The sequence below is a fragment of the Sturnira hondurensis genome, unplaced genomic scaffold, assembly GCF_014824575.4.
Source record: "Sturnira hondurensis isolate 20B ecotype Veracruz unplaced genomic scaffold, ASM1482457v3 Scaffold0004136, whole genome shotgun sequence".
Classification (NCBI taxonomy): Eukaryota; Metazoa; Chordata; class Mammalia; order Chiroptera; family Phyllostomidae; genus Sturnira; species Sturnira hondurensis.
Window position 1 is genome coordinate 20,721,608 of NW_028076767.1, and position 20,964 is coordinate 20,742,571.

The window sequence follows — 20,964 nt, forward strand, 5'->3', positions numbered from 1 at the left end:
GGAGAGGGAATTTGCTGTCTTCCAAGCTATGCCATTCTACGGTCAGATAGTTCTCATTCATTCATTTCATTCATTCAACAAATCATTATTGGACATCTGTGTCAGGCCCTGTGCCAGTACTGGGAATACAGGCAAGGCTCCTGTCCTCATGGGGCTTAGCCTCTGGTGGGAGAGACATCAAATATATAACTTCCATGGATGACAGATGCTATGAAGAAAAGCAGAATAGACAGATGGGCAGAAGAGGCCACAGTATATCAGACAGGGTGGGCAGGGACGTCCTCTCTGAAGGAATGACTCTTGAACAGACACTTGAACGAACCAACCATGTGAAGAAGAGTATTGCAAGCAGAGGGAACAGCAAATGCAAAGACCACGCAGTGGGAGAAATCTTAGCATGTTCAGGCACCGCAAGAAGGTCACTGTGGTGCCGCAGAGTGTTTGAGGGGAGGCGAGCGAAGGTGCCGTCAGACAGGTGGGCAGAGGCTACACCACATGGGCCGAGGTGAGGAGTTTTGACTTGATTCTAATGTTTGGAGAAATCATTGGAGGGTTTTAAACCAGGGAGTGATGTGATAGAATAACGTTTATAAAGCATTTTCACATATGTGCCCTCCTTTGAGGCTCATTACAACCTAAGAACAGCAACAACTTTAATTCTCATATTGCAAATGAGGAAACAGAGGCTCATGCCAATTCAGTTGCTTGCCTGGGGCCTTCCAATTAGTGGTAGAGCTGGAACTATCAAGCCCATGTCTTCTGACTCCCAGTCTCTTATGCAGCAATGTTTCCCCATATTCAGTTGTGAGAGAGTGGATGAATGAGTGAGTCAGTCCTGTTCCTGTTGGGGAACCCATCGGAGCCAGGGTTTCAGGGATGCACATTGCCATGCAGACTGAGACTGGAGACTGCAGGGTCCTCCTAGCGTGTTCAGTGACCACAGCGTATGTGTGTCTTCTCTCTGCCCAGATGGATGAAGAAGCCCCGATGTGGTGTTCCTGATCACCCCCACTTGAGCCGTAGGCGGAGAAACAAGCGCTACGCCCTGACTGGACAGAAGTGGAGACAGAAGCACATCACCTACAGGTGCTTCGACTTCCTCTCGTCCTCCCTGGTTCTGGCTCCACCCTCCCTGCTTCTTTCCTGGCCTGAGTTTCGGAGGCTCATAACTGGCTCTGTCATCAGGGTGAGGGCCAGGTACTGAGAGCCTGTGACTTTGCCCTCCTTGTGGCCTCCAGAGGAGGCTCTCTGCCTCCAACTTCAGGTTTCTTTGGTCCTTTGGGGGCTTCTTACTTGTGTTCTGTTTAGATTCCAATCGTTTTTAGTGACAGAACGTGGAGTATGGATGGTTCAGTGACTTTCAGCCGTGGTAAAGACCCACGGCTGAGCGGAGATGCTTAGTCTAATCGACTTCATGCAAGATTCCCAGCACAGATTCCCAGCCTGTTTCTTAAGGAGTGTAAAGGAGCCGAATCCCAGCAGTGCCATTCATTGCTTGTCTAGGGAAACCCAGGGCCGAGCAGGATCAGGCTCCAAGGCAGACCAGCAACCACGAGCAGGGATGTGCATACTCAGACATCGGAGTTCGGAGTGGGTCTGGGCGCGGAGCCAGCCACAGGGCAGGCTCAGGTGGGCTCTGCTTGGTACCTCTCAAGGCTCTGATTCCATCTCAGGTAGATGTCCTGAGTCCTAAAGATCTAAGACAGAGATCTTAGAGGGGAACCAAGGGCTCTCCTGCTGATGAGTTGTAGAGATCAGAACAGGATTTTTTCAGAAATCTGACAAGAGAAGAAAACTGTAGAAGAACCTGGGTCAGAAACTGGACAGACTCTTACGGTCTCCTGAAGAGGTAGAATAGATGGAGAGAAAAACTGGATTCTAACCCAACGCTGGCCTTACCTTCTATTACCCAACTGCTCTGAGCCTCAGTTTACTTACCTCTAAAATAGGTACTTTTTCCAGGTGTTCGTGGGACACAGCATCCAGAAGTAGTGATGCTGCATGTGGAGAACCATGCAACACGGATATCATAACCTTAAATAGCTAAATCTGTAACTGATGAAATCCAATACTGCCCTATACCAGCTTTTCGGTAGATAAGTAGTAGTTGCTGCCAACTGTTTTTTTTTTTTAAGAGACGTTTCACTTAAGCTCTCCACTGTTTAAATATTTTACAGCTTTTTATAGAATATTTATTTATTTGTTTGTTTTTAGAGACAGGGGAGGGAGGGAGAGAGAGGGGAAGAGAAACAGCAATGTGTGAGAGAAACATCAACTGGTTGCCTTTCTCGTGCCCCCAACAGGGGACCTGGCCCGCAATCCAGGTACGTGCCCTGACTGGGAATCAAACCAGTGAACTTTTGGTTCACAAGCCAATGCTCAATCCACTGAGCCACATGAGCCAGGGCAAAATCTTTTATAACTTTTATAAATGTACATATTATAAGTATTGGGAAAAGAACACAAATTTTAGAAAATGCTAGTCACCAACTTATTCTCTTTCCTCCAAATTGGAATGAAATCCTATATTTAACACAAACTTTGTCAAAGACAAAATACGAAGCATTGACTAAAGCTAAGCCACTCTGACTGAGGCAGGGATTGGGACCCAGACCTTGCCTACTCAGCCTCTCTTTCAATCCCCAGGGCACTGCCGCAGAATTCTAGGTGTCAAAAGTTTGAAGATCACTGGGCCACCTGGTAGCTGATGTTCCTTTTAGCTCTGCTAGTATCTGACTCTCTGTTCCTCCCTAACCAAATTCATCCCCCTCTCTCACCAGCATTCACAACTACACCCCAAAGGTGGGTGAGCTGGACACACGGAAAGCCATTCGCCAGGCCTTTGATGTGTGGCAGAAGGTGACCCCGCTGACCTTTGAAGAGGTGCCGTACCATGAGATCAAAAGTGACCGGAAGGAGGCAGACATCATGATCTTCTTTGCTTCTGGCTTCCATGGCGACAGCTCCCCATTTGATGGGGAAGGAGGATTCCTGGCCCATGCCTACTTCCCTGGCCCTGGAATTGGAGGCGACACTCACTTTGACTCAGACGAGCCGTGGACGCTAGGAAATGCCAACCATGACGGTAAGACCATGAGGGGACAGGGGTCAGTCCTGGGTTTCTCAGAAGCCCCGAGGAAGAACCTGAAGGATGTCATAGATGAGTTCCTGGTTTCTGGAACTTCTTGTCCAAGAACTAAGAACATAAGGGGTGGGAACTGTGGTCCCTGATGGTACTCAGCATGTGACCCACCAGAGCCAAGGACACAGAGATGGGTCGGATCACTGAGTCTAACTGAGCTGAGTCAGGAGGGAGGGATTAGGTCATGACGAAGATAGAGTCATGAATCAGAGCCTGGGGGAAAAGGTTTAAAAAAGCATTCAAGCTGAAAGTGGTAGGCTCTGGCCTGACAGATGACAGCTGCAAAGGCCACTCATCTTACGGGATGACGTGACTGACTCTCTCCAGTACGTCAGCCTCACAGGTGAATGACTCTAGCACCCTTGGAGAACCTTCGCCACTGTGATTTAACGAATAGCCACAGAGTCGATACTGTGCAGTAACAGCCACGCCGTTCTTCAGGTTTCCAGAGTTCCTCATCCACATCTACTCATAAGGCACATGTTCAGTAAGTAGGCAAGTGCACGTCATTTTTAAGATGAGGAGTCGGGTTCGAGCGGCACAGCTGAGAGGTGGCAGTGCCAAGGCTCACACCACAGTTCAGCTACGTGGCTGTGTCACTAGGGGCAAATAATTCGCCCCCAGTCTCCTCATCTGTAGAATGAGGGACTGGGGCAGGTGCTCTCTGAGGTCCCCTCCAACTCTAATGAAACTCGCTGCACAACCCAGGGGAGCCGCACATTGTACAAAAAAGACATGGTCTCTGCCCTCTGGAAGTCCAGAGTCAAGTCGGGGAGACAGATGGGTGCATAAGTCACCCCCTGACAAGCAGACTGTGCTGAAGGATACAGCAGAAATACCAAGAAATGCAGCAGGAGCCTAGAGGAGAAAGGAACAGAGGATTCCATTCTGTTCCATTCCATTCCAGACTATAACAGACAACTAGTACATTAATATTCTAAGGCCCAAGTCAAGTGCTTTACACATTGTATACATTATTACCCCCATTTTGCAGACAGGTAAACTGTATAGAGAAACACTGAGTAACCTAGCCAAGGTCCCACAGTTGGTGAATGATGAAATAAGGCTTTGAACCTGAGCATTACGACTCCAGGGACTGTACTCTTAGCCACCAAACTAAGCTTCCATGGCCCCTAAGCTGCAGGACACACCAGAATCACCTGGAAACTTTTTTAAAGAACACAGATTGCAGGCTCCAGGCCCCTAACCTTCTGCTATTCTGATTCTCTGGTTCTGGGCCCGGACCTGGGAATCTGCATGTAGCCTCTGAATGCCCAGGTGCTTCTCGAGCAGGGGTTCCATCACCTCAAGAAGCACTGTCTTCATCCCCAGAGTTTCCCTAACTTGTCTGATCATAAGAATCAACTAGGCTTCTTGTAAGACACATGGATTCCCACGTTCCTCCCTTGGGGATTCTCATTCTTCATCCCCGACACTTTGGGGAAAGACTGGGCATTCTTTTTCCTTGATGAAGCTCAGGCTGAGAGCAGACTTTACAGCCCATTTCCTCAGAGGCTGAGCCTGGTGTCTGTAGACAAGGCAGCCTCCTTGAGCAAACTTCCTACTTGCATGGATCAGGGGTCGTCAGCTCTTGGCTTATCCTCGAAAGGGTAGTCCAGGAGGCAGTGTGACCAAGGCTCAGCCCAGGCAAAGTAATAAAACTGCTCAGCTTCTCTTTGCCCCCTGCCCTCTTCAGATTTGTGTCCTTTCTCCTATCTAGCTCCATTTCCTCTGCCCCCGGGGCCCTTGCCTTCTGTCCTCGATGTGTTTGTTTCCTGGCTTTCAGAACTCCTGCTCTTTATCTCATTCTACGCTTGGATTAGTGTCAAGGAATAGCAGTCTGTGCTAACTGATAAGGTGTGTGGAGAAGAGAACTAACATTTTTGAACCCGAGTGAGATGCCAAGCACTTGTCCACTGAGGAAATTTTAGTTATAGCCCCGATAAAGATAAATGGAATCTTAAATGGTTGTTTTCCAGAAAAGCACTGGAGAGACACTCCTCTTCCTCTGCCCCGCCCCCTTCCCAGCTCTGGGGGTTTGCCTCTCTCACAGCCAGCCACTCCTTGCTGTGGGCTGGGAAGGAGCTGGGACCATCCCAGGCACCTCCTGACTGCCCCATCCCATCCTGATGAATGGCTGCAATTCTGATAGAAATTTCAAGATGGGCAATGTCTTCTTTGGACACGAGTCGGGACTCTTCCGTGCTCTGGAAACCAAGCATCAACTGTCCAGATCTAGGTCATAAACACAGCAACAGGGCCTTGGCTGGCGGGCTGGAATGCACCGATGGCCCCAGGATGGCATTTGGAAGGAAAAGAAAGGAACCAAGATTTCCTGAGCACCATATAGTACCTTAATTTCCACATAAACTCAGCGAAGGAGTGGGCAGAGACTCCTGGGAACTTCTTGTCTATCGGCTTTCTTACCTATCCTACATTCCCATTATGGAAACTTTCAAACCCACAAAAGTGGAGAGAATGACATTTATGAACCCCCAAGCATAATTATTGGCACTATGTCATTCCTATTTCATCTACCCTCTCCCCCGCACTTTTATTTTTTTGGCTGAGGTATTTTTAAAGAAAATCCCAGGCATAATCATTTCACCTGTAAATACTTTGGTGTACGCTTCTAACAGATTATTTTTAACACAACCACAAAATCAATATCGAACTCAAGAAAATTAACAATAATTTCTAAAAATCAAATACCTGGTCTGTGTTTTCCCAAATGACCTCAAAAATGTCTTTTCTAGTTGTTTGCTCGCATCAGGAGCCAAATGACAGCCATGCGTCGCACAAGGCTGCCATGTCTCCCCAGGCCCTTCCCTGTAAAACAGTCACTTGGCTTCTCTGTCCCGTGCTGCCCATATTTACTGAAGAAACTGGGCCGCTTGTCCTGAGCATAGTCGTTTGGCTTGACTAGATTCGGGTTCACTTGTAACTTGTCTCTCTTCCCCGTATCTCCTGAAGATTGGCGATTGGATCAACAGGCCTGACCAGATTCGGGTTCACTTTCTTGGCAAGAACGCTTGCTTCCTAGGTGGTGCTGGGCCTCCCCAATCCATCACGCCGGGAAGCACGTGTGATGCGGCTTGTCCTACTTTTAGTGATGCCAAGGTTGACAGGTCGGCTCAGGTGCGCCAGCCTGACCCAACCATTACAGAATTTCCATGGGGAACGTTTGATGGTGGGTTCGTTTTTTGTTTTTCTTCCTCCCGGGGAACTTTAAAAAGAAAAAACAAAAATTACCTAAACCCTAATCCAAAAGTCCTGCTTCAGAAACTGCTGGATCAGAATCTCTACCTGTGTGTTTAAAAGGCTCTCTGGATTGTAAGGGTGATTCTGATTCTCCAGCTCGTTGGAGTCTGGGTGAAAGGTAGTCTGGCCCAGCACTGGGGAAGCTGGTTTTGGGGACTGCTTCCCGGTACTTTCTGTCCTCAATGCTTCGCAATGAGTCAAGCGGTGAGGTCAGCAGAATTCACTAAGCTCTGCTGGGGAGGGAGCCCAACCCCAGGGAAGGCAATGGGACAGGAAGAGTCATCCAGACCAGCCGTCACAGGGTAGAGCCTTTCCGCAGTTACTTCAGTGACCCTCCCCTACCTTGGGAGCTAAACACAGCAGGGATCATGGTCTCCATTTTGCAGATGAGGCAAGTAAAGTTCCAAGTGGTCAAGAAAGTCATACAGTTGGTAAGTGGTAGAGCCCGGTGTGAACCAGGACTCTGAATGTTTAACCATCACCCCCAGTGATCTGTGGCAGGTAGTCCAAGGACCCCACCTGGAAAAATACTGAGCTTTTGGCACTGTCCTGTCCTGGCTACTGTCACCTAGCCCTCCCAAGCACAAAACTTGCCCTCAAAGAGCTCACAGTCCCAGAGCTCTGAGAGTGAGGGCGGTGCTACAATGTAGGGAGGAAAATGGTCAGTGTCGTAGAGACAATTCAGATAAACTGCCGGGAGAGGACAGAGGAGGAAACACTCACTGCCAGCGGGAGAAATCAAGGGGGGCTTCCTGGAAGACATGGCACTGAGCTGAACTCTGAAGGAATAAGGCTATTTCAGGGGGAAGGGACAACATTGCCAAAAGGACAGAGGTGAGGGGAGATGCTACAACTTTTGCACGGTTGGAGGAGTCAATCGGATGGGCCTCACCAAATATGGAGGTCTTAAAAGGAGGAAATGAGGCAGAGACAAGGTGTACTTGAGTAGCCAAGCAGACGGATGGGTACTCACTAAGAGGCCCAAGGCTTTGAGCTCCCAGCTGACAGGACCTGGGTCCTCACATGCAGCTCAACGGGACCTGGCTATTTAATGTGATAACTGTGTGCCAGGAGCTGGCATGAGTGCTTTACATTCCCGGCCTCGTTAACCTTCCCCTTGACTCTTACGAAGGCACCCTTATTCCCTCCATTTTACAGAGGAAGAGATTTAAACTGTCCTACCACTAGGACGGGGCAGCACTGGGACTCCTGGCAGTCTGGCTCCCGGGTACTGCACTTCCGACCACAGGGGTCTATCTTCTCCATCCCCCTGCTTCTCTGCTCACAAGCTCCGGGGAGTTCTCTGGCCCTGGCCCCTCTCTTCCACCTCCTCAGAGCAGCCCCCAGATCACGGGTCTCTTGGGTTTTTGTGCAGTAAGATGCCAGCTTCCCAGCTCTTCTCTGCCTTTTGGTCCCTGGAACAAACCCACTGCCCCCTCCTTCAAGGACTTGCTCCTGTTCTCCACCGAGACCCAGGCACAGAGGCTCCCAGAGTAACAGACCCAGGCTGAGGACAAAGTCCGGCCAGGCGCTTGCAGCCCTGCTCCCTGGTTTCCAGCTGAGGTCCTTGTGGATGCCCCCTAGGAGCCTGGTCAGAGACAGTGGCCCGAACAGCTTGTCCCAGGTGGAACAGGCCAGGAGCAGAGCCAATACCGGACCCCAGGAAGCGGAGCTGCCTTCCGCTGGCTCCAGCAGCCGTCTCTGTTTGGGATGGAGCTCAGAGATGAGCTCACCCTTCCCTGCTGCCAGAGGGACCAGGACCTGAGGAAGGAACTGGGGGCGGCCTGGCCTCCTCATGCCAGCTTGCCCTTCCCCAGCAGAAGGCAGCCCCAGGCTCTTGGCCAACCTTGCCCTGATCCCGCCCATCCTCCTTCACTGGAACACTGGTGGTGTCAGCAAGCAGCAGCCACGCACGCATTTGGGTCCGCCCCAGGGGGCTCTTCTCTTTTCCCGAGACTTTAGCCAGAAAGCCAGGAGACAATCTTCAACCCTGTTTGACCCTCACAGGGCCCTTGGCTGAGCTGGGGTAGAGCAACTTTGCCAGTGACACCTGGGCCCGAGTGGACACTGTGACTCCTAACAACCAACCTCCTGGGCTCCTGGCAGCCTCTCCTGACTTCAATGTGGCAGGAATGGGCTTCCCGCGCCTTAAAGCTGGGCAGTAAGAAGCAGGGCTCAAGGGCATTCAAATGCCAGAGGTCAAGGCAAGCAGGCATCTGTCACTGGACAGATGGGAGTCAGGACTGTTGACCCAACAGCCTACCCGACACCCAGCCCATTGCATTTTTTTGTCACAAAGCTGGGGTCACTTAATTCCCCCGCAAAGCCGGCCTTGCCCTATCCCAGTCTGAGTTTGGGGGAGAACTCCAGGGAGTTGGCTTTAAGAGGATCTGGTTGCTAGGACCCCACTGGCCTTGTGCCTCCCTTCTGATCGATGGACTTACTCCAGGCACCAACCCTCTCTGTCTTGTGTATGGTGCCCGAGCTGCCCCATGGGACCAGGCACTCTGTCCACATTATTTCATCCAACCCTCACACAACTCTGTAAGGTAGGACGGTCTTCACATTTACAAATGAGGAATGAGGCTCAGCGGGCAGACCCTCTGGCCAAGTTCCCAAAGCTGGCGGGGGTCTGTCCCGCTCAGGGGCCCATGCTCCCACCCACTAAGCAACACCGCCACCTCAGCTTCATGCTCAGGGTCCCATGCCCCACTTTCCACACCTGGACCTTGTGGTTTTCCACTCAGATTTGAATCCCTGTGTTGATCTTGACAATGGCTCGGTTCTTTTAGAACTGAGGTCTCTCCACACTGGAAGCTGCCACCCGACCAGAGCCCGGCCTGCCCCTGGCTCTCCTGAAGCGGACCTGCAGCCTGCCGCCCCAGGACGCCCCTCTGCTGCCCCACCACCTCTGCCTCAGCTCAGGCCCTTCCCATCTCACACCTGCACCCTTGTACTGGCTTCCGATCCCACCCCTGTGACCCACCCTCCTCGTCTCACTGTCCTCTAAACCTTCCTCCAACCACAGCCAGTGTGATGTCATCATGTCACCAGCCGCGCTCCTGCTTAAACCCCCCACGGCCAAGAAGCCAGTCCAAATTCCTCTGCATGGCATCACAGGGCCGGGCTTGCCAGCCTGGCTGACCTCATCCCCCTCCAGCCCTCCCCCCGCGCTTTGTTCCAGAGCCAAATGGAATGAAACTGCGTGTCCCTGGTCTTGTTTATAGCCTTCCCTCTGACAGGGGTGCCACCCCCACCCTCCTCCCCCTCCCGCCCCTGAATCCACTCTCCGACTAACTTCTCTTTCAAGGCTCATCTTAAGCGTCACCTTTACAAAGATTTCACGGAACATCTTCCTTTAAGTTTAAAGGACTCCTCCCTTCTCGGTACCCCCACCTGACCTCGTAGTCCTCTGTTAAGCACCCGCAACACCAGTTGCACTTATTTTCTTTCTCTCCCCCTACCCTCCATTACATTGAGAGTTCCGGAAGGCAGGGAGGTCTGATTTCTCCGTATGGCCCCGTGTCCGGCACAGGGCCTGGCACAAAGCCTACGGGTGTTTGCTGACATAACAGATCGACTGAATGATACCTAAGTGGGTGCCCCTCCCCCTCTCCGCAGGGAACGACCTCTTCCTGGTGGCGGTGCACGAGCTGGGCCACGCACTGGGGCTGGAGCACTCCAACGACCCCAGCGCCATCATGGCGCCCTTCTACCAGTACATGGAGACACACAACTTTAAGCTGCCGCAGGACGACCTCCAGGGCATCCAGAAGATCTACGGTGTGTGGCAGGGGGAAGGGGCCACCGCTTCCCCCACGGGGCTGGGCTGTGACTGCCTACCTGTTGTGGAGGGGGCATTGCCATCTACCCACGCAGCTGCTGTGTCTCTGACAGATGTCATTGCTGAACCAGAGGGGGCAAGGCTACCTCCCCACTCCCTACCATCCCCCCACCCTCATCTTGGGAAACGGAGGGGAGGGTCTGAGCTGCTACTGGGAGGGACAACAGTGAGTAGAGGCCCACTCCCTCCCTCCTCTTCTCTCCCCTCTTTCCCGTCCACACACCTCCCTCTAGCCTCCTGTGGTTCACATCTCAAGGGGTCCCACCTCTAACCAACAGATTCACACATCTGTCCAAGTAATAGTGATACAACATGATGAGTATTATAAATGGAGCTTTTTTCCTTAAATAAGAAATAAGAAGAAGTTAGGCTGATATCTTGATGAAATATGAGAAGCTTGCTACCATGCCTCCCTCCTAGTTCTCCGGTCAGGCTGGTATGTGAGGTTCTTGTTCTTGGCAAGGAGGTGGAGATGAAAGACCAGTTTTCTTGAGCAAATGCCTGTCCACGCAGCTTAGCCCTGCCCCCACTACCCCCAGGCTACAGAGCATAGAAGGGCTCTTTCTGGAGGTCCTAAGGGCCTCACAGAGTGGGTGGCCCCACCCAGAGCCCTGGAGCATAGGCAGGCTGTCCGAAGTTGAAGCTGCAGAGGGCTGGTCAGGGTGACAGTAACTGGGAAGTGTTTTGAAAACAGAATGGACAGGATCTGCCGACAGATCAGACATGAGGTGGGGAGAAGGACAGTGAGGACAGTAAGGTTTCTGGCTTTCGTAACTGCGGGGAATAGGACTGACCAGTCTGTAGCTCCGACAGCTGGGCTGGGACATTGACTCGGAATCCTTGGCATCCAATGTAGTAGCCACTGGCCACATTGGAGCGGGATAAAGAATGGAGGGGGAGTGAGGAGGTGGGGCCGGTGTGTGTGGAGGGACGCAGTAAGTGGGTTGGGACACTGAGCCTAAGAAGGGACATGTCCTGTCACAGCAGGAGAGAAGAAAAAGAAGATAGCAGATTTGAGGGCAGACAGATGTGCGTCCCGTTTAATGGCTGTTTTTCACCTAGTTTCTCAGATTGGGGGGGTGAGAAATGGGGAGAAAGGACAGGAGGCTGGAGTTGGCCCACTTGTTGGTCTCAGAGCTGCCTGGGTGAGGATGGGCAGGGCAGTGGGGGCAGTGGGGGGCTGGCCCCTTTCTAAGACGCAGCCCCTCTCTCCTCGGCAGGACCCCCCGCCGAGCCCCTGGAGCCCACACGACCTCTCCCCACGCTCCCCGTCCGCAGGATCCACTCACCGTCTGAAAGGAAGCACGAGCGCCAGCCCAGGCCCCCTCGGCCACCCCTCGGGGACCGGCCATCCACACCTGGAGCCAAACCCAACATCTGTGATGGCAACTTCAACACAGTGGCCCTCTTCCGGGGAGAGATGTTTGTGTTTAAGGTAGGGCTGGTCGACTGCCACCTTCCAGGGGTCCCCTTCTATTTCTTCCCCCATGGATCCAAAGAAGGCCGCGGTTCCGGGATTCGGCCTGCTATGGTGCCCGGATGAAAAACAGCCCAATGGCCAGGACAAGGGTCTCTTCCTGCTGCCTCTGAGTAAATCAAGAGAGAGGCAGGAAGACCAGCGACCCTGCACCTTCCTGGGGTTAGCGCTGGGGAAAGGTGCTGGAGACCAGCTTCTGGTCCGTGCCTTTAAGCAAGTTGCCTCCCTGCTCTGGACCTCAATTTCTCCATCTGAAAACTAGGGAGTCATTCCCCCAACAACGGGTGTACAAAGATCAAATAGCGCGTGGCCATGAAGATGGCGTCCTGGAGCAAGGGCTGGCACAGTGGTGGCTGTGTCCGTCTCCAGACCCTACCAGGGCTGACAGGCTGGTACTGAGGCGTGCCTGACGGAAAGCAAGCAAGGCTACCTTGTCACCCGTCTGGTCCTGTCCTGCTCTCCCTGGGCCGACTAGGGGCGGCCTGCTTGGGGCGTGGCAGTTGGGCTCTCAGGGAAGCAGACTCTGGGGTGGTGTTTGGAAGGCAGGGGTTTCATGAGGGAAGTGGGATCCGCAGGAGGAGGAGATAGGCAGCCACTAGGCCCACTGCAGAGGCATCGCCCCCCAGGGGTCTCTGGAGCTACGTCGACTGGTCAGAATTATCCCACATTAGGGTCCCGATGGCTGCAGCTTTATACCCCTGCCCATTGAGCCGGCAGACAAGGAAGGATATGACCTTGGGGGAACTCTCTGAAGCTGGGGCCATCCCAAGCAGCTGACCACACTCCCAGCCTCAGAGGCAGTAAGCCCTCCAGGAAAGGGGATCTGGACAGCACCCGTCTGTCACTCTGGGAGGCTGTGGAGGACCGCCCACTCCCCTCGTGGAGTTCCCCACAACGGGTTTTGAGCACCAAGCAAGAATCAGGCGCCCTGGGTCAGCCAAGTCCCGCCTCTCACCGAGTGGCTCTAGGAAAACCACTTCAGGCTCTGTCTATCTCAGATGCATCGTCAAGAGTTGTGAAAGTCAAAATAAGGTTTAAAAAACTGGCTGTGGAAGTGTCTTGTAAAACACCTTTAAACACTCTTTCCAGCCATTGCACCGTCTTCAGGAGTCACGTTCGTTCCTCTGTATTCGTGCATCCCCTCACTGAATGGCTCCTGGGCAAGTCTAGCTTTGCTCATCCTCATTTAAACGTAAGAAAACTGAGGTCCTAGGAGGAATGGGCCTTGCCCAGCGTGCCCACAGCCAGGGGCTGCAGTGGGACAAGGCACCGGTCTGAAGAGGAGGGCTTTTATCACACTCTTGGCTACTTGTCTGTCATTTAGTAAATCTTGACTATGTGCCCCATACTGTTCTAGGCACTTTGCCTATAATCTATCATCTGACTCCCCCCCACCCCCCCACAACCCCCCACCCCCCCACCCCCGCCACCGCTATTACCCGCATTTGCAGGTGAGGCTCTTTAAGTGCTGTGCCCAAGGTCATGCAGCTGTAAGAGGGGAAACCTGAATTCACACCCAGGTCTTGGGAGAATTCCCACAGTTTGCTTCCCATGGTCCTTGCCCTGCTGGATGGAGCCAGCCATGTATGAGGAGGGTGCTCTGCCCAGGATCAGTGACCATCTGAGCTTCCCACCAGCCCAGGGAGTTGCCCTGCAGACTTCAGTGACTCTCTGCTGCCCTCATGTGGTTACTCTGAGCCCCAGCATCATCCCTTTTGGCTCCTCCACACCTCGTCCCCGCCATCAGACCTGTCTGCTCTGTCTCATGGCCCCTCCCACAGCAAGAGCCATCTGGAGGCTTATGTGAAGAGAGTTAACGAGCATCCTGTCTTCCTCACAGAGCTTTGAAAGTTAGAAGCAGTAAATGGAAAGGCGTCACCGAGGGTTTCAAGGCTGGGCCCAGGGGAAGGTGGTGGGCTATTGAGCTGAGCACTAGGTTCAGAGGCTATGCCTCTTCCTCTCTTCCTTAACCCCCAGGATCGCTGGTTCTGGCGTTTGCGCAATAACCGGGTGCAGGAGGGTTACCCCATGCAGATCGAGCAGTTCTGGAAGGGCCTGCCCGCCCGCATAGATGCTGCCTATGAAAGGGCTGATGGAAGATTTGTCTTCTTCAAAGGTAATGTGGCCCGTGCTGAGGGACCTGGGATGGTTCTCTGCCCTCGGGACCCACTTTTGCCATCTGTAAACTGGGAGAGGTGGGTGGGAGGCAGGTGCACTCCCGGGTCCTTCCAGTCATGACAGAGACACTGGCCTCTAAAAGGACAGACCCCTGCTGGTAGGCAGTACACATTATGGGGAAGTCAAGTCAGGGAGTGCTTGTTGGGGGGTTATATGAGCCCAAGTCAGTGGGGCAACAAGCCTCAGCCACGTGCAGTAGAGGGCTGAATGGGCCATTGCAGACCACTGGTGTTCCCTGGCAGGCCACCGCGTCAGTTCTGTAAGAGTCCAGAGGGAGGGGGGTCACACAGCCCAGGGAAGGGGGTGGGGCTGTCCAATGTGTGCTGCACACCCACCGGGTGCTCACCCTGGGCTAGGTGGTTTCACTTCAGTTATCTTGACCTTGGCCAGACCCCAGGAGGCTAGGACATGGACAGTTAGTGAGAAGCAAGGAAAACATTCCAAGGGGGAAGGAACAGCATGGGCGAAGGCGACAGTGGGAACATGCATGTGTGTGGCGCCCTGCACCGGAAAGCTGTGAGGAGTGGCCCGAGGGGCAGTTTGGGGGCAAGGCCTGAGGAGCCTTATTTGCCAGGCCAGAATTTAATATTGATCCATCAGGGCAACCCTGGAAATTCACTGCTTCGGAGCAGCAGAGAGCTAGAGGGCAGGTGCAGAGGCAGGGCTGTTTCTGAGATGGTTGCTGGGAGCTGAGGAGAGTGCAGTCTGTAAGGCCCACAGCAGGGGGCAGCAGTGAGGCTAGAGACACCTAGAAGACCCAAACCAGGCCTCAAGAGAGGCGGAGCACTGAGAGGAGGAGGAAATGGGGTGGAAGGTGACACTCGCACTTTAGGGACTCTGGGAAGCTGAAAGGTGAGGAGGGAGGCAGCCCCCTGTGGTGGAGGTGAAGAACTCCAGGGAGCCGCCTTGGAAATGCCCAGAGGCTGGTGGGCCATCAGGGTGCTGCGTCTGGTGCTCAGATCCACTGGGAGATGTGGATGACACTCAGAGTTGGGTGTCGTTGGTGGAAAGTGGGGGGTGGATGGGAAACACTAGTGTGTGTGAGTGGCTGGGTCACCCAGACAGGAGAAAGGAGCAAGTCCCATGAAAGGAAAGAGGGTAAAGCATGGAGTGAGTTGCTGGGGATCTGTGACTGGCTTCTGGCCTCCCGTCCCCTAAGCTTTGCCTGGGCCGAGAGGCCTCTGTCTCCCACAGAGGGGATCCAGCAGGCCTAGGGATGTTCCCCCCACCCGACACTCTGGCTCCATGAATGACATCAGTCCCAGTAAGAGGATAGGCAAGGGGCACTAGCCACAACCCCTGGCATTGAGTGACTGGGCAAGGCTGATCCTGGGCTCCTCTTGGCCACAGGTGACAAGTACTGGGTGTTCAAGGAGGTGACGGTGGAGCCTGGGTACCCCCACAGCCTGGGAGAGCTGGGCAGCTGTCTGCCCCGAGAAGGCATTGACACGGCTCTGCGCTGGGAACCCGTGGGCAAGACCTACTTTTTCAAAGGCGAGCAGTACTGGCGCTACAGTGAAGAGCGGCGGGCCACAGACCCTGGCTACCCCAAGCCCATCACCGTGTGGAAGGGCATCCCACAGGCCCCCCAAGGGGCCTTCATCAGCAAGGAAGGATGTACGTAAGGGCCGGGCTGGGTGGGAGGGGTGCCAGCAAGGCCCACGGGCACCCTCTTGGGGTGCCCAGATTCGAGAAACACCACCTGGGGGCAAAGACAACTGCCTCATATCCACCCACATTCACACAGTAAATTCTCTTACCAGCTACCAAGCCACAGTTTCTCGTCTTCAGGGGTGAGTCGAAGTTGAGAGATGTTTTCACAGACTGACTGCATTCCTTCAGACAGCCTTCCTCAGTGGTCCTCGGGGTGCTCTCGGAGTTCCTCGGGTTATCACATCTGCAAAGCAGTGAGGGATATGGTGATTCGAAGGTGACTTTTCACAGGCCCCGAGGGCAGGAAGGTAGAGAGAGAAACCTTTTTGATTTATGAGACATTTTCCAAGCTCCTCCCGGAAGCCAGACTAGGAGCTTCTCAAGAGGAGGGGCTGGGTCTTGCCAGGGGCAGAGTGGCCTCCACAAATGTTCGCTGAACACGCCTCCACTGACACGATCGAAAGCACAGCCTGGCTGGTTTCATGCCCCATCTCCACCCCTTACTGTGAGTTTGGGCAAATCGCTCATTTTCTCAGTTCCTCGTCTATAAAATGAGGGTAACAATGGTACCAGTCTCACAGGGTTTTGTAAGGATTAAACAAGATAAATCATGGAAAGCCCTTAGACCAATGCAGAGCACATGGCCAATGCCATATATTTCAGCTGCTATCATCGTCATCATCATTATCTTGTTGGTGCATTTTAGTTTATATGGAATGACAGATTCATTCACTCCACAGTGATTACTCAGAACCAGGTTGTGTGGGAGGGCCAAGGATGGAGCAGAGAACAAGGCTTGTATTGCCGCCCAGCTCCCAGGCTAGAGGCAAAAAAAAAGGCAGCAACAAAGGCTGTAAGGGGTAGAAATGCCGTGAGAGGGCAAGGAGGCAGAGGGGCCACGTTAGAGAAGGTCCTTGGGAAGGACTCTCTGAGACGTCCCTGGTAAGAAAGCCGACAGCCACAGGGACAGGAGCGGCAGCTACCTGGTGGCTCTCCTGTGTATCTAATGCTTTATACACGTGGTCTTGCTTTCTGGGCAGCCTCAGAGATAGATGACATCAAGGACCTTGGCCAATTAAAGTCCCGGCCAGGGTGAGGAGCCGGCCAATGAGAGTCTTCTGAGAGCACTGCTTTCCGTCTCTGCACTGGTTGGCGACTGAGGCTGTTGCTGGGCGCCTTGGGGTAGCCCTCAGCCCTGCTCCCTTTTTTCCTCCCAGCCCATCCCCTAGAAGGAGCCCAGAGACCCTGCAATCAGTGCTGCAAAGCGATGTGTGCCAAGCAAAAAAAAAAAAAAATCCCTGATAAATGCGAAGAGATAGTGTCTGGTGTCAAGAGAAGGAGAAGTCCTGTTTCCTGCCTCCCTTGGCTCAGGCAGGAGCTGGACTGAGGCCCTACAGCTTCGGAGACAGTGCTGTCCAAGCCCCAAACTGGGTGCTCGATCTGACCCACCTGAGGGCGCCTGTGGCGCAGTGTGACAGGACTGAGAAGGACCCCATCTAGCAGGCACAAACTGAACTTACCAATTCTACTGCAAGCCCCTCAGTGGCTGCTCCAGGTCCCGGGTGCCCCTCTCTGCAGCTACACTCTTTGCAGGATGTGCCAAGCTCTGCGCTCCCCCATCCCCGAGCGTGCCAACACACTGCCCCCACCACCTCCGAAACCCACCCCTCCTTCAGAGCTCCTCCGGGGCTGCCCCAGGGCGGGAGAGGTGCCCCCCTCCATGCTGCCGCAGCACCCCACACCCTCGCACTGGCCCAGAGCGGTGCGGGGCACGTGTCTGGGAGTGGCACTGACGCGGGGTTGTGTTTCTGCAGACTACACCTACTTCTACAAGGGCCGGGACTACTGGAAGTTCGACAACCAGAAACTGAGTGTGGAGCCTGGCTACCCACGCAACATCCTGCGCGACTGGATGGGCTGCAATCAGAAGGAGGTTGAACGGCGCAAGGAGCGGCGGCTGCCCCAGGATGACGTGGGCATCATGGTGACCATCAACGACGTGCCGGGTTCCGTGAACGCGGTGGCCGTGGTCATCCCCTGCATCCTGTCCCTCTGCATCCTGGTGCTGGTCTACACCATCTTCCAGTTCAAGAACAAGGCAGGCCCTCAGCCTGTCACCTACTATAAGCGGCCAGTCCAGGAGTGGGTGTGAGCAGCCCAGAGCCCTCTCTGTCCACTCAGTCTGGCCAGCCAGGCCCTTCCTCACCAGGGCCTGAGGGGCAGCTCTGGCCACTGCCCACTGGAGCCAGCAGGGCCCTAGGCCAGGGGTCATGTAGTTGAAGTGGTGGGTGCATTGGCCTAGGCTGAACATGGGGCAGGGAGTGATGGCAGCTGTGCCCGAGAGTGGCTGTCCGGCACCCAGACGCCAGCCTTCTGTCCTTACCAGTAGGTAAGCTGCTCCCTACTCAAGGCAATAGGCCAGGCACCAAGCCAGGAGGCCCTGTGGTCACTGCATCCGGTGGTGTCCGTGAGATGCCACAGCTTGGCTCCTGGCTGGACCCAGCACCTTCTGTGGGAAGCCAGCACTAGTGTTCTCAGCCCCACCTGGGAGAAGCCACCAGTCCTGGTCCCTCTTTGCCAACACCTGCTGGTCAGATGTACCCCCCGCCCATACCGCACTGTTCTCCAAGGCTACAGGACCCCTGCTGCCAACACAGTGGGTAACAAGATGGGTTTCCCCTGCTGGCATACAGCAGATCCCTCCGGAAACCTGCTCCGTACATCAGGGTCTCCTCTGAGACCCAGGACTTAGGGTCACAGGCTGCAGGCAGGGCTGTGGCCCAGCTGGGTCTCACAACGACCTAGCTGTCACATCTTGAATATTTAAACGTCCTGTCTCTACTCTTTAAAGTCCCATTCTGCAAAGGCTGCTTGAGGCTTTAGATGAATTAGAGGTGACTGTTTTGGTTATGAGGCCAGCGTGGCAGGCCCTCCCCCATGTGACAAGGACCAAGGTGCTGCTAAGGCCACTCCATCGCCCATACACTCCAGGAGCTGGGCCCTGCTCATGAGGCCAAAGCGCTGGGACAGGAGCTGACCCCTTTTCTGGAGACTGATCTGAGTGTGCGACCACCCTTTACTCCCCTCACCCTGGCCCCATCCCCCAGACTCCAGCCCCACTGGGGCCTGTAACTTGTGGCCTGAGGGCTCAGCCTGAATGCCTGGGTGAGGCAGAAATGGCTCCAGGCCATTTCTCAGCCTTGGGGGGTAAGGGACTCAGAGCAGCTTTCTGAAGAACTGAGCCCACACCCCCCTCCTACACCGAGGCCCACTGAACCTCTCCGCCCAAAACCAGTGTTCACATCTCAAGCTTGGCCCTTGCTAGTCCAGCGCACTAGGCCCACCTTTCTGCATTGCTCTTTAGAAAAGGGCACCCCCAATGGGTCGTGGCCCCAATCCTAGGGGCCCACCCTACACTGTCTGGCAGGAATTCCTAGGGCTTGGCTTGCCTTACTCCAACCTAGTGGAGGCAGCCCTGCTTGTCACTGAGGAGTCCTAGGCAAGACCAGTGGGTTCAGTGATGCCTGCTGGCTCTCTGCCAAATCCAAGAGGCAGTGTCAGTCTTTAGGGTGCTGGCAGGGCTTTGGATGCCACCCTGGCCCTCTAACCCTATATGGGCCTTGCCACCACCTGTGGCTTCTGGTCTGCAGGTTGGCTTAACCTGTAGGAGACAGGGACTTCTACTGCCCGGGAACTGTCCCAAGCAAAATGTCTTGTCCCAGAGGCACCTATTGGGGTCCACTGTGTTCCCTGTCATTATCCTTCTTTTTCTCATTTTGGTCAAGGGCGGGCTCCCTGGGGCGGGTGGGGAACGATGGCAGAGATATTAGTGATTCTTAGGTTTGTACAGTGTTTTATACTTTGCAAAGCACTTTATTAGCTCACACCTGTCCACACACATGAAACTAGTGTAGGCCCTGGGAAGCCGAGGGTAATTCTCACCCTGCCCTCAAATGAAGCACAGAGAGGTTGTTACATGCCCAGGCTACCCAGTGGGCTGGCTGGGCCTCGGGTCCAAGATGAGATCAGAAGTGTCTCTTTTATCCATCTCTTCCTGGCCTCCCTTTCCCCCTTCCTGGTCCCTTTCCACTCCTCAGGTTGGTGCTCTCACTTCTTGAATGCTCTAGGCCCCCCAGGTTCCCCGTTGGCTCCTGGAACTACCAAGGTCAGGTGAGGAAGAGCAGGAAATGGAGGCAGGCAGCCCAGGCTGCAGATGTGAGGGATGTAGGGCTGGGCCCAGACAGGGCTCAGCCTGGAGGCTTCCAGTCTCGGATTCTCCTGCATTGTCTCACGGCCACCTGTTTGTCCATCGTCCCAGGGCAGAGCAGACAGAGGGGGAAGTACCGGGGGGCCCAGAGCCCAGCTTCCCCTCGGCCTGGGGAATGTCACAGCATTTCAATGTCAGTCACATTTTAAACTGATCAGCCTTTGTATAATGTTTTTTAAATCATTTCTAAATAAAACAAAAATACAGAGTGCGTCATTTCCCTTGGATGTGGGACAGAGGATCAGGTTCTGACAACTGCCTGAGAAACTTCTGGGAAGAGAGAAACAGGGTAATTCAAGGTGTCCAGGAAACGGTCCCATTCATCTCATCTGCCAGTCCAGCAATCAGACGCCCCCTCCCTCCAAAAGGCTGACTGGGGAGGCCCAGAGTTACTGGGGTCGCAGGAATACAGCTTGATAATGCCTCCCTGAGGTCCGGGCTGGAGGAGCAACCTCCCCTGGGAGGGGTCCGGGAAGGGTCACCGCTGCAAGGTCTTCTCTCAAGTCAAGGCACAGGGTGCAATGACCACAAACAAAAGCAACAGCCCAGCTCTCAGCAATAAGGGACAGAAGGGTGAGGTGAGGTGAGGTGAGTAGCCCTAGGGTCTTACCACGAGCCCTGGCCGGGTTCTGAAGTCAGTGACAGGGAAGGCTAACCCAAGACCCAAAGCTGTGGGGTGGGGGTGAGTCCATAGGTCTGAGGTGGATTGGTTACCAGGTGGGAACCGAAGAAATTCAGGGTGGCAGGAGGGGCCAGAGACCAGACGGTGCTCCGCGGGCCCCACCCCTGCACCTCCTCGACTTGCTGTCATGTCCGGGGCGCCAGCTGGGGTGGGGCACGAGAATGGGGGAACAGGTTAGGAGAAACACCGGGCCATGGGGGCAGACGACAGTGGCCGGACGAGGTGAAGCGAACAGAATGACAGACGGTGAGAGGCAAATCGGATGGCGGACAGTCAGTACCAAGAAGTGCAGGCGATGAGGAAGCGCACGTCGTCCAGCGGCCCCCAGGGGCCAGGCTCGGGCCGCGGTCTCTCAGGGCCCGCGGGTGCCGCGGGCTGGGGCTGCGGCTGCGGCTGCGCGGGCTCCGCGGCGCCCTCGCCGCCGCTCAGCTGAGCGCCCATGGTCTGCAGGAGTAGAAGC

At 54.4% G+C, this 20,964-nt stretch overlaps 2 protein-coding genes across 7 annotated transcripts in view; one reads left to right on the forward strand and one right to left on the reverse strand.

Annotated features, from left to right (window-relative positions):
- MMP24 (matrix metallopeptidase 24) overlaps positions 1–19,864 on the forward strand; it is a 41,869-nt gene extending 22,005 nt beyond the window's left edge. Inside the window, exons 3-9 of the mRNA XM_037043928.1 lie at positions 970–1,086; positions 2,781–3,085; positions 10,025–10,186; positions 11,468–11,682; positions 13,702–13,840; positions 15,253–15,519; positions 17,370–19,864. Of these exons, the coding sequence (XP_036899823.1) occupies positions 970–1,086; positions 2,781–3,085; positions 10,025–10,186; positions 11,468–11,682; positions 13,702–13,840; positions 15,253–15,519; positions 17,370–17,707 (1,543 nt within the window). The 3' untranslated portion in view covers positions 17,708–19,864. The remainder of the gene's footprint in view (positions 1–969; positions 1,087–2,780; positions 3,086–10,024; positions 10,187–11,467; positions 11,683–13,701; positions 13,841–15,252; positions 15,520–17,369) is intronic.
- Positions 1–20,964, reverse strand: part of MMP24OS (MMP24 opposite strand) — an 85,203-nt gene that overhangs the window by 64,063 nt on the left and 176 nt on the right. For 3 of the 6 annotated variants that reach the window (XR_005066112.1, XR_005066113.1, XR_005066116.1), the window contains exon 2: positions 15,663–15,799. Coding sequence is in view for 1 of the 6 variants with exons in the window: in XM_037043933.1 (XP_036899828.1) it covers positions 20,778–20,948 (171 nt within the window). In the remaining 5 variants the exon portion in view is untranslated. Of the gene's footprint in view, positions 1–639; positions 1,796–2,892; positions 3,017–15,662; positions 15,800–19,412; positions 20,949–20,964 lie in introns of those variants that run through there. The other 3 variants (XR_005066115.1, XR_005066114.1, XM_037043933.1) reach the window with 3 other exon arrangements.